This window comes from Nyctibius grandis, chromosome Z (genome assembly GCF_013368605.1).
Source record: "Nyctibius grandis isolate bNycGra1 chromosome Z, bNycGra1.pri, whole genome shotgun sequence".
Taxonomy (NCBI): domain Eukaryota; kingdom Metazoa; phylum Chordata; class Aves; order Nyctibiiformes; family Nyctibiidae; genus Nyctibius; species Nyctibius grandis.
Window position 1 is genome coordinate 34,030,388 of NC_090695.1, and position 13,380 is coordinate 34,043,767.

Consider the following 13,380-nt stretch of genomic DNA (forward strand, 5'->3'; position numbering starts at 1 on the left):
TGACACTCTCCTGCTGCCTTCTGAGACTGCTGGCTTCTTTCTTTTTTTCTGCAACACCTGGCAATATCACATCGTTTCCACATCAGAAGAACAGTTTATTCTAAAGTCTATGGTATTAACACCACAGAGGCCCTCAAACTGTAAATTCTTTAAGAAATAATGGTACAGAAAAATTCCATAGCAGGTTTTTATCTTTAGAAAAAAAAACATATTTTCTTCTCAAATATTACTGAAAGATTAGAAAAGCTTGAGAACTCTCTTACATGGTGCCAAAGAGAAACAAAAATTCTCTAAGGCTGAAAATAGACTTCAAAGTCCCAAGTATAAGTGCTAAAAATCTTAATGAGTCCATAATATGCTCCAAAACACTTCTTCCAAACCTTTGTAGAGAAATAGGCTCGGAGAGACATGATCAATGTCTGAAACCGGATACAACTTCTGCAGATGACTCGTTGCAAACAACAGCAAAGTTCCACTGGCTGGTAACCATCGACAGCATTTTCTGCGGTTTACACATTTTCTATCATTAGGCTGACTACTGGGTTTAACACACTGTTAAACATCAAGGCATTCATACTAAAGATAAGTTACTGATCAATTAATTCTAAACCATTGCAGCATTTTATGTCTGACTCATTAAAGAGTATTTAAAAGATGTATACTCTTTTCACTTACCTCCTCCCCATGCTCCCCATCTTTGTAAACCAGTTCATAGCTGGAAATAGTATCAGAGCGTGGTGGTGTCCAGGAAAGTAATATGCTCGTTTCAGACTCAGGTTCTGCTTTGAAGTTCAATGGCTGACCAGGCACTAAAGAATGAGCAGTGTTGCCAGTTGTTTATTTGGCTAGTTCAACACTTATCTTTCAAACCTTTTAAACTACTATCTGAATATGTTACACAATATTACTTTTATCGAACTTACTGAACTTAAATTGATTAACTGTACTGTGAAATAAATTAATCTAAGCTCATAAAAAGAACAATGATATATTTAATTCCCACATTACAAATTATCAAGGATTTCAAATAAATGCTTCGCAGTGTGAATAATGCATGCAGAACTGAAATGCAATTGAACAGAAGCCTGGTGGTGAATACCAGAATCCAATAACCTATGTGTGAAATAGCAACTATATACATGTATATGTGTGTGTGTATATGGGGAAATGCTTTTATTACATAAGATTGTCTGGAATAGTCAAGAAGAAAGTGTTAAAACCATTACATGCATTTCCAAATCTGAAAATGGTTTGCTCAGTTCATAAATAATTAAGATACTAAACACATCCTACTCTTTAAGACACATAAATATTGAATGCTTTTGTAACCTGAAGAAGTTATAACCTACTGAAGACATCTTCAGTAATGTTCTCATTAAATGACATATTTCTACCCTTCTAATGACTGGTATTTTTACCAATATAGATTAATTTCTAGTAACAACACTTTCTAATTGCAAGAACTAAAAACACCACTTTGATTCCAGTAGTCAAGAACATTCTCTGTTGTTATGTCTTGTGTAATGGTCACAGAAATTATCCAGAATAAATGTTACCTTCATTTACTTCTGCAAATCTATGGCAAATAATAAAGTCAAATGGGAAAAGAAAGTAAAATATTACCCTGCCATTGGAATGTATACAATTATTTTGGCACCCAAATTCTAGAACATTACTTTCAGTTAATAGTACTGTTGATAAGGCATGAAACAGTCTTCTACAGCATTTGTAGCTTTTCAACAATAAAATGTGTCATGCTTTTATTTTTTAAGAAAAAAATATGAGATGCACTTCTTAGCACATACTGAGAACAGGTGTGACAAATAGGATGTGACAATAGTGATCATTTCACAATAATTTTTTAGGGTAGAATTTTATTATAGCATTATTGAGACACTGGAACAGGTTGTCCAGAGAAGTTGTGGATGCCCCCTCCCCGGCAGTATTTAAGGCCAGATTGGATGTGGCTTTGAGCAACCTGGTCTAGTGGAAAGGGGTCCCTGCCTGTGGCAGGGGGGTTAGAACTAGATGATCTTTAACGTCCCTTCCAACCAAAACCATTCTATGATTCTATGATTCTATGATTACAAGTACGTTTCTTTTGTACAGTAAAAGACTTAAAAACACTATGGAGCAAATGGTGAAAATAATTTGTGACTGTAATTCTTATCTTCCCCAGACTTCTACAGAATGGCACTCTGAGGATAACACTGCCCTCGTGTACGCTGGTGCAGGTTTGATTTCTAACCTTTAAACAGACAGATAACCTGTCAACATGAGGTGCACATTCAAGCTCTTGTGTGGAGGTTGCAAGTCCCTACCATTCACCTACATTTTTTTTCAGAAAGAGGACAAAATAGAAAAGGAAAGGTGTAGAAGGATGTTGTCTGTTTCTGAGGGAATGAATGAGGGTGAACAGGAGACCAAGTCTCTTTATGGGAAGAAAAAAGGATAGGAGTAATTAGTGATTTTTCTAAAAGATGTCTGCTTTAAAAAGAGACAAGTTCCTGGGTACTACAAGGTGCAAAGGGGAAAGGATCACAAAGCACAGGGAGCAATAACAGGAAAATCAACAAAGTATTTTTAACAGAAATACTTCTAATTTTATCCTTTTAAAATTGAATTGATTTGAAATTAAGGGTGAGAGAGTGGGATAACTGGATAATTCCTAACTTTGAAACAGATTCTGAAACACCACTAGATCAAACTTTAACTTGGCAAATCTATAGCATAGTTGTATAAATGCATTTACTAGACGAAGATTACAACTTTTTAGGTTAGCTGCTTCAAAACACTCCTGAGTAGCAACCAGACAACAGCTGCAGATTTGCCTCCTGTTGAATACGGCTTAAAGTATATGTGGGGTCCCACTGCAGGCTTGCCAAAACTTAATAATAAAATCTGGAGTGTAGGCAGCTATTTGGAAGTGTTTATTTTGCTACAATTGTTCCAAATATATCTCGTGAAACTCAGGTGGGTAACGTGGCTGTAGGCATTTTGTTTGCTTCATCTGACAAAAAGATAAAAACTGGTAAAACTGACCTGTGGAAAAAATTATTTTCTTCAACGTGTATCAAAGGATAGGCAAAAACTTATTTCAGCAAAGTAACTAAGCAGCATGGCTGGAGTTACAAAATCACCTTTGCCTGGTCATGGAAAGTCAAACAGCAGCTTATATTATCTGTGTCATGCCATCCATCTTGTGCTTGACATCTCTATCAGTGACCTGGAGGAGGGGATGGAGGGCACATGTTCCAGGTTTACAGATGATGTCAAGCTGGGGGGGGACCAGTTGACACACTCGAGGGCCAGGCTGCTCCTAAGAGGGAGCCAGAGATGGGGGAGGAGCAGGCCGATGGTTCCACATCATCCTGTCCCATGAAGGCAGAGCCCTGCAGGGGTGCAGGCTGGGACTGATGGGGCCACACAGCAGCTATGGGGGACAGCCCTGGGCCCTGGTGGGCGGCAAGCTGAGCTCAGCCCAGCCATATGCCCAGGTAAGCCACAAGAGCCAGTGGTGTCTGGGGTGGTATGAGCAAGAGATGGTCCCAAAAGCCAGGGGAGGTCAGGGCCTGTCCCCTCTGCTCAGTGCCCATCAGAACATATTCGGGTACTGCATCTGGTTTTGGGCCTCAGCAAGATGGGTCTGGGCTGGGGCCCTTGCCCTGCGAAGAGAGACAGCAGGACTGGGATTGTTTCAACTGGGAAAAGGGATGGCTTCAGGGGCACCCAACAGCATCCCTGGCACCAATGGAAGGGATGGAGGAGAAACAGTAGAGCTATTCATGGTGGGAGGGCGAGAGGCAGCTGCACAAGCTGAAACACAAGAGACTCAGGCTGGAGATAGGAGGACAGCCCAGCAGTGGAGCCAGGGCCCAGGGAGTTTGGACCGTATCCAGTCTTGGCGGGTTTTACACCTCAGCTGGGTGAAGCCCTGAGCAGCCCGGTCTGACCCAATGGCTGAGCCTGCTCTGGGCAGGGGCTGGGGCTGGAGACCAACGTAGATCACTCTTCCAGCCTGAATTGTCCTGTGATGCTATGACCTATGCTTAACATATGGATACATGAATTGTAGAACACAGCCAGGCAGTAACAGCAAATCACCAGTCAAGTGACCCATATGAAGGCTGGTACCACCTGTTATGATAAATATGGTAGCAAATGGAGATGAAGGGTATTTCCTGTCTCTCTGAATGTTTTAAGACCCTCATCCTCCAAGTATTCCTTTTAAAAAAAAATCGTTTATGGTCTTAGGTTTGTAATTCTCTATCATTTTACAAGACAAGTTGATGGTTAATTGGACTTTCCCAAATGCTGTTTGTCAAAATATCTTGCTGCAAAATCTAGTCTCCCCTCACATTTTTCAACCACAGTTAGGCAACTCTGAAGCTGAAAACACTGACAGAAGAAAGAGGTGACAGGGAAATCTGCATCACTCCAAACATATAGAGAAGATGTAGAAGAAAGAAAACAAAATGATAGAAACCAAACAAACTGTGTTGCTGATAAACTCTGGTAGGGAACCCAAGGCTTAAGCCAAAGAGAAAGTACCAGATAAGAAAGTGGAACAGTAACTTTTAAACTGTTTAGGATTTATGCCTAGAACATACAACATCTGTTCAAAAAATTCTTCAGTGGCACATGGGAACTAAGCCAAGCTGTAAGAGCTGACAGAAGGTACTGGTCTCCTTCAGAGATGGAAAAAACCTAGGGAAACTGGAAAATCTACGTAAGTGGACTTTATACCCTTGCTGAAATATTTTTAATTACACAGATCAAATCTAACTTTCTATATTAGTTCTGTACGTGCTCAGCTCACTGAATGGGATCTTTTTGCATGAGTATTCTCTCAATATTGTCTTTTCTATCTTTTCTGCCTTGAGGTCAATGTGCTTTACAAACATACATTAAAATCCGTAACTTCCCTGTGCACCAAATATACCTCTTATTATTTCTTGCTTGTAAACTTGACATAACTTAGGTAGTACACACAATGAAACACTACAATGAAGTGACAAAACAAAGAACAGAGTCCAGAATTACTTTTTTCAAAACTTCATACCAAGTTCTACACATTCTCTTGCCTAGTCCTCCATGTTTATTGCTGGATTACCAGAAACAAACAGAGATTGCTGGACCTTGTCCTGCATATGTGGTTCCATGTCCATTCCTGATTCAAGTGCCAGAATAGAATCATAAAATGGGATCTCAAATCCGAAATGCACTTTAGTTCTCTACACAGCTCCTCAGCTGGCTGAGGTAACCAGAAAAACACTGCAGGGCTGTTCTGAGTTTGCAAGTGATGCTGGAAAGAGAGGAGAGTCTCCAGGCTAGAAAGGGCCCCATGACATTGCTAGGGTGAAATTCATACTTAGAGCAAAACTCAATCAGTTCAATTAGGAATCAGTTTTGCAAAGGACAACAGATCAAGAAAATTTACAACCAATTGGGAACTGAAAGGGACCAAGAGTTCATGCTTGTGCTTGCTCTGGAAGAAGCATGAAGCTCTACAGAGAAGCTCTTACAATTGAAGAACTACTGTGCTCTGAAGTTCTTGTTTTGTAAAAGAATACTTGTACTTTTTGAAATACCAAATTCTCATGGAATATAATCACAAAATAAACCGGGTGATGTCTAACTATATGTGCATCCTGCTCTTCCTCAGTCTTTCTGCTACAACAGATACAACTTCTTCAAATGAGTCTGAAGATAGCTGAGGCTTGCAGTTCTGTAGTATCAAACACAGAACAACAGTTTTCAAAATAATTAACTACAACACATTTTAAAAGTCCAAAAAGCATAGCACATTCTGTGAAAAATAACCAGAAATCCATAAATCACTTTCTTAAAATAATATGTGTAACTGACATTGAGGGAGCCCACAGAATACAATAAATGTGTTGGTCAGTCTTAAAGACAGATTTGGCATAGTCTTGTCTGAATGACTACAGCGAAAAGAGAAATTATTCTTCAGATTAAGTCTGTCCACACTCTATTTCTACAGTGTAGCAGTAGAGTTGTCTTAAAATTATTTAAGCTGCATTCTTCCATACTTAAGTTCAATGACAAAAGTGATGTGTGCACATTTCCAGTACTCATCAACATATTTGCAAAAATCAGAATTCTGGACTAGAAAAAAATCAGATTTTTTTTTTAAAAAAATCTCATATCCATATCCTATTTTGTTTTCTAACCAGAAGAAAGAGAGGGATATTAAAAGCTAGAAAAATCACTGTGTGAGGGTAAGATCCTCAATATTGGTCTCATCATGTTAGCATTTAAATGAAGTAAACATAGAGACTGGGTCACTTAACAGAAGTTAATTGTGCTTGGAGAGCAGAAGAGTTATTCAAAAGCTGAAATACTCTTTCCTACCTGACCAGAAATGTTCTTTAAGGGGAATTTTGTCACTTAAAAACCACCCTGCACCTCACCTCTGCTCAAAATTATTCTCCTTCCACCTGCTTCCTTGCATCACGGTTGAGTTTCCAGCTGCACGTTCTCAACCCTTCCTGTGTGGAAGTCCATTCCCATGAAATGGTACACTAGGAGACTAGTACTGTGGAGTTTCAGAGACATGAGGTTTCCCCGTTCATGTGTTCATGAAAAAATTTGAAATGTCTGGCAAAGTAGCTAGCTTGCTACAACACAGAACTATATTCCCTTGCTACAGACTCCCATCCTCTGAATTTCTAATCTTTTACAGTAAGAACTCCAGAATGGTTAACTTATTTCCCTGAAGCTAAGGTTCTGCTTATGTGCCCTGCAAGTCAAGATACTTGACCTTCTCATTACTGTATTTTCCTTATGTTCAAAAGATTAGCCTTTTACTAACTGTAATAATCCTTAGACTTCAAAACACTGCCAATCCTTGCTTTAAAATAAACAATTATGTTTTATATTGTAAGGTCTTGTTTAAAGAGGGATGTATTTACAGACACACATTCATTTCCCAAAATATTTTTTCTCTCTCTCTTTCTACAACAATCCACTAACCAATAGACTCCGCATATGTGTCACTCTCCCTTCTTTCTACCTAACTTCAGAATAAATACAGGATTCTCTGAATTCCTTCAGTAGCTATCCTCTCTTTGAGTATTAAAACCAAACCCAAACCAAACCAAATCCCAAACCAAACCCCAAACCAAACCCAAAAACAAACCCAGACCTTCGGAGAGCTTTAAGCTAGATTCGAAGGGGGATGGGGTAGTAGCTGGGCTTGCACCACTGGGGCAACGTTCTAGTGTTGAGGTAGACCAGGAGGCCTCCCATCCCCTTAGGGTGAAATCGGTGTGCTCAGCTCGCTCCCTGAAATGCCTGTACACCAATGCGCGCAGCATGGGGAATAAACAGGAGGAGTTGGAAATCCGTGTTCGGTCAGGGGGCTATGATTTAGTGGCAATTACAGAGACTTGGTGGGCCAACTCGCATGACTGGAATGTGGTCATGGATGGCTATGTCCTGTTCAGGAAAGACAGGCCACTAAGGAGAGGTGGTGGAGTTGCTCTTTATGTGAGTGAGCAGCTAGAATGTATTGAGTTCTGTCCAGGGGCGGATCAGGAGCGAGCTGAGAGTTTGTGGGTGCGAATTAAGGGGCAGGCTGGCAGGGGTGATACTGTTGTGGGTGTCTATTACAGGCCACCGGATCAGGATGAGGAGGGTGATGAGGCCTTCTAAGGCATCTGAGAGCAGTCTCAATTACAGGGCCTGGTTGTCGTGGGGGATTTCAACTACCCTGATATTTGCTGGGAGGCCTACTCAGCCAGCCATCCTCAGTCCAGGAGGTTCCTCCAGTGCATTGATGATAACTTTCTGATGCAAATGGTGGAAGAGCCAACTAGGAGAGGAGCGCTGCTGGATCTTATCCTCACTAACAAGGAGAGTCTGGTTGAAGCGGTGAAGGTTGAGGGCAGCCTTGGTTGTAGTGACCATGAGATGGTGGAGTTCAGGATCTCATGTGGCAGGAACAGAATAGCTAGCAGAATCACAACCCTGGCCTTCAGGAGGGCCAACTTTGGCCTTTTCAAGCAATTGCTAGGGGAAATCCTATGGGACAGGGTACTAGAAGGTAAGGGGGCTCAAGATAGTTGGTTAGCATTCAAGGACTGCTTCTTCTGAGCTCAAGATCAGAGCATCCCAGCAGGTAGGAAGTCAAAGAAGGGTACCAGAAGACCTGCATGGTTAAACAGGGAACTGCTGGGCAAACTCAAGTGGAAGAAGAGGGTGTACAGATCATGGAAGGAGGGGCTGGCCACTTGGGAGGAATATAAGTCTGCTGTCAGAGGATGTAGGGAGGCAACTAGGAAAGCTAAGGCCTCCTTGGAATTAAGCCTTGCAAGAGAGGTCAAGGACAACAGAAAGGGCTTCTTCAAATACATTGCAGGTAAAACCAACACTAGAGGCAATGTAGGCCCACTGATGAATGAGGTGGGGGCCCTGGAGACAGAGGATAAAAAGAAGGCGGAGTTACTGAATGCCTTCTTTGCCTCTGTCTATACTGCTGGAGGCTGTCCTGAGGAGCCCTGCACCCCTGACGCCCCAGAAGAAGTCAGGGTAGAGGAGGAATCTGTCTTGGTTGATGAGGGCTGCGTCAGGGACCAATTAAGCAATCTGGACGTCCATAAATCCATGGGCCCTGATGGGATGCACCCACGGGTGCTGAGGGAGCTGGCGGAAGTCATTGCTAGGCCAATCTCCATCATCTTTGCTAAGTCGTGGGCAACGGGAGAGGTGCCTGAGGACTGGAGGAAAGCAAATGTCACTCCAGTCTTCAAAAAGGGCAAGAAGGAGGACCCGGGTAACTATAGACCGCTCAGCCTCACCTCCATCCCTGGAAAGGTGATGGAACAACTTGTCCTTGGTGCTGTCTCTAGGCACATCAAGGATAGGGGGATCATTAGGGGCACTCAGCATGGCTTCACCAAGGGGAAGTCTTGCTCAACCAACTTGATAGCCTTTTATGAGGATGTTACCCGGTGGATAGATGATGGTAAAGCTGTGGATGTGGTCTATCTCGATTTCAGTAAAGCATTTGACACGGTCTCCCACAGCATCCTCGCAGCTAAACTGAGGAAGTGTGGTCTGGATGATCGGGTAGTGAGGTGGATTGTGAACTGGCTGAAGGAAAGAAGCCAGAGAGTGGTGGTCAATGGGACAGAGTCCAGTTGGAGGCCTGTGTCTAGCGGAGTCCCTCAAGGGTCGGTACTGGGACCAGTTCTATTCAATATATTCCTTAATGACTTGGATGAGGGAATAGAGTGCACTGTCAGCAAGTTCGCTGATGACACCAAACTGGGAGGTGTGGCTGACACACCAGAAGGCTGCGCAGCCGTTCAGAGAGACCTAGACAGGCTGGAGAGTTGGGCGGGGAGAAACCTCCTGTGGAACCTCCTGTGTTCCAGCTTGCACCCATTGCCCCTTGTCCTGTCAAGGGATGTCACTGAGAAGAGCCTGGCTCCATCCTCATGACACTTGCCCTTTCCATATTTATAAACATTAATGAGGTCACCCCTCAGTCTCCTCTTCTCTAAGCTAAAGAGACCCAGCTCCGGCCTCACCAGGGCAGAGTAGAGGGGGAGCAGAACCTCTCTTGACCTGCTAACCACACCCCTTCTAATACACCCCAGGATGCCATTGGCCTTCTTGGCCACAAGGGCACACTGCTGGCTCATGGTCATCCTGCTGTCCACGAGGAACCCCAGGTCCCTTTCACCTACGCTGCTCTCCAGCAGGTCTATCCCCAACTTGTACTCATACATGGGGTTGTTCTTGCCCAGATGCAGGACTCCACATTTGCCATTGTTATCTTTCATTAAATTTCTCCCCGCACAACTCTCCAGCCTGTCTAGGTCTCTCTGAATGGCTGCGCAGCCTTCTGGGGTGTCAGCCACACCTCCCAGTTTGGTGTCATCAGCGAACTTGCTGACAGTGCACTCTATTCCCTCATCCAAGTCATTAAGGAATATATTGAATAGAACTGGTCCCAGTACCGACCCTTGAGGGACTCTGCTAGACACAGGCCTCCAACTGGACTCTGTCCCATTGACCACCACTCTCTGGCTTCTTTCCTTCAGCCAGTTCACAATCCACCTCACTACCCGATCATCCAGACCACACTCCTCAGTTTAGCTGCGAGGATGCTGTGGGAGACCGTGTCAAACGCTTTACTGAAAATCAAGACAGACCACATCCACAGCTTTACCATCATCTATCCACCCGGTTATGTCCTCATAAAAGGCTATCAAGTTGCTTAAGCATGACTTCCCCTTGGTGAAGCCATGTTGACTGTCCCTAATGATCCCCCTATCCTTGATGTGCCTAGAGACAGCACCAAGGACAAGTTGTTACATTAAAAAAAATATGTAACGCTTCACGAATTTGCGTGTCATCCTTGCGCAGGGGCCATGCTAATCTTCTCTGTATCGTTCCAATTTTAGTATATGTGCTGCCAAAGCGAGCACAATATAACACAATACAACACAATAGAACTGATAATGTCAGTTATCAATACAAAAACTAGTCTCTGAAAAAGGGTACAATTGCCAAAATTAAACTATGGTGTACACATTTACATTTGCATGTGCACACAGACACATTTTAATGTACCACTAGAAGGTCTAAAAAAGTCAATTTAGTAACTTCTCAGATGAGATACTGAAAAAGGTAACACCTAGATCTTTGTGTAACACAACACCCAGAAAGGTTCCAGAACAATACCTCAATTTCTGTTCTTTATTAAATGCATATTGGAAGGCCAACCGTATCCTGGGATGCATCAAAAGCAGCATGGTCAGCAGGTCGAGGGAGGTGATTCTGCCCTTCTACTCCGCTCTTGTGAGACCCCACCTAGAGTACTGCGTCCAGGTCTGCGATCCCCAACATAAGAAGGACATGGAACTGTTGGGAGCGAGTCCAGAGGAGGGCCATGAAGATGATGAGAGGGCTGGAGCACCTCTCCTGTGACAACAGGCTGAGAGAGTTGGAGTTGTTCAGCCTGGAGAAGAGAAAGCTTTGGGGAGACCTTCCAGCAGCCTTCCAGTACCTGAAGAGGGCCTACAGGAAAGCGGAAGAGGGCATGTAGTGATAGGACGAGGGGCAATGGTTTTAAAGTGAAAGAGGGTAGATTTAGATTAGATATTAGGAAGAAATTCCTTACTGTGTGGGTAGTGAGACACTGGAACAGGTTGCCCAGAGAAGTTGTGGATGTCCCTTCCCTGGAAGTGTTTAAGACCAGATTGGATGAGGCTTTGAGCGACCTGGTCTAGTGGAACGGTGTTTCTGCCTGTGTCAGGGGGGTTGGAACTAGATGGTCTTTAAGGTCCCTTCCAACCCAAACCATTGTATGATTCTATGAAAACGCAGAGGTAAAAAGTGGATGAAACATAACTGTCTTCAGTTACACTTCAGAGAGAAGTTTTTTAAGAATTTGAGGGATACTAAATTCTTTAACAGGAAACGTTCCAGTACTAAAAAATTCAAGTAGGATTATATAATATTTCTAAGCAATCACTGACCTACAGTAATACTTCATACAGCTTTCTCTAAACTGCTAGACAAAGGGAGCTTTTATTTCTTATTGATACAATAAAACACTTTCTGCAGTGTAGCTCCGTCAGAGCTTCTTGCTTTCAAATTAATAAAAAATTCTCTGCAATGTTTTTCACTATGCTTGCCTGTCCTTTGCTAATAGAACTAATTCATGGACCTAAAACTCCTGTACAGAAACAAAACAACCTAACTGCAAATATAAAACAAGCAAATGTGACCTTGTGGTATGCACTTTGTAGGGGCAAGATGGATTTGATTTATAAATCCAAAGTGTACAGAGCCGCTTGCTTGAACCTACACAAAGGTTTGTTGTTTTTTTAATGCTTTCATGTTTCATGTGTTTTCAGAACCTTACCAACTATTTGAATACACGTAATACACATACATTTTATATTTCCAAAAGCAAGATTCACTAGAGTGATGTAGCATAAGAGAACCACACGCCACCTGAACCAAACCCACCAACACAGGTAACTCCTCAAAGCAAGCTGTGAAGACCTATTTGACAAACACTTTCGGCGCACAGAGCACTGCCAAATAGAAGCCATGAGATTTGGCCACCTCCAGGATGAAGGTCTTCCTGAGACTTCAGTTAAATTTCAGTTAAACTTCTTGAGACTGATGAAAAAAGAAATGAAAGCATGAGGGGATAATTTCTACTCTTCAACAACAACTTGTACTGTGGAATTGAGAAACGGTTATCTGCAAAATCTTCCTGAATAAACTGGCTATCCTTGAGAGGAAGCTTTTTTCAATATTTGAAACTCCAATTCTCTCTTGGCAAAATTTCTGCATGTATTTATTTTTTTTTTGCACAAATTCTGTTCATTGTTAGCTTACCTCCTGTTTGAGTGATGACTTGAATGTCACTAGAAAGCGGTCCATCCCCAACAGACGTAAAAGCAAGAACCTTCACAGAGTATGTTTTCTGGGGTACCAGATTCCCAATAGTGGTAATATGGCTGTCAGCCACATTGTGCTTCATCCAGCTGTTGACATGTTGAGTGGGGTCCATGGTGTAATAAACTCTGTAACCTTGTATTTGTCCATTAGGTTCCTCAGGTTCTTCCCACTGCACCAAAATAGTGGTAGAGCTCAACATACGGGCCTGCACATTGCGTGGTGCACTCGAAGGTGCTTGCTCTGAAGTCCTTGTCGACACAGGCTCACTGGGTGGCCCTCGCCCAATGTTATTCACAGCAACTACCCGAAATTCATACTCTGAATATGGGCTAAGGCCAGCCACACTATAGCGTGTTGTGGCCACCCCATCAATTTCTTTATATGGCTCCTCAGAGTTTTTGGGTTTGTGCTGGATTATGTAGTAAGAAACTGGCTCAGGGTTTCCCGAATCCCAAGTCAATGTTATGCTTGTTGCTGTACTTTCTGTCACCACAGGTGTTCCAGGAGGTTTGGGTAAGGCTAAAGATAAATGCCAAAAAATACAGTTAGCACTATGTAGCAGTAGATATTATTTATTACAATAAGCAGCTTAGAAACCAAAACAACCACGACTACCACCAACAAAAACAAAACAGGAAGACTGGAATGGAAAGAATATGTGATCTGTTCAGAGCAAGCTTTTGGTAATTATGATTTACTCCAGAAACCTATCAGAAAATCTTCAGGTTTTGTGATGTAAGGTTTATTTCATATAAATTAATGACATTGACTTTTGTAATAGATCCCGTAAACATATTAAGAAGAGGAATCTTATAGACAGACAGTGCACCATTACAGTTCAATTTTCAGATGTTTTTGGAACATCTAGTTTCTAGTTACTCAGTGAACACAACACTTGGACACCCAGTAACTCTAAAAATCAAATGACTG

At 42.5% G+C, this 13,380-nt stretch overlaps 1 protein-coding gene and 1 non-coding gene across 2 annotated transcripts in view; both read right to left on the reverse strand.

Annotated features, from left to right (window-relative positions):
* PTPRD (protein tyrosine phosphatase receptor type D) overlaps positions 1-13,380 on the reverse strand; it is a 438,191-nt gene that overhangs the window by 138,172 nt on the left and 286,639 nt on the right. Inside the window, exons 12-13 of the mRNA XM_068423460.1 lie at positions 12,388-12,969; positions 676-809 (exon numbers count right to left, since the gene is read on the reverse strand). Of these exons, the coding sequence (XP_068279561.1) occupies positions 676-809; positions 12,388-12,969 (716 nt within the window). The remainder of the gene's footprint in view (positions 1-675; positions 810-12,387; positions 12,970-13,380) is intronic.
* LOC137676973 (U6 spliceosomal RNA) lies at positions 10,354-10,460 on the reverse strand. Its single transcript, XR_011050204.1, has one exon. It is a non-coding gene; the product is annotated as a U6 spliceosomal RNA (small nuclear RNA).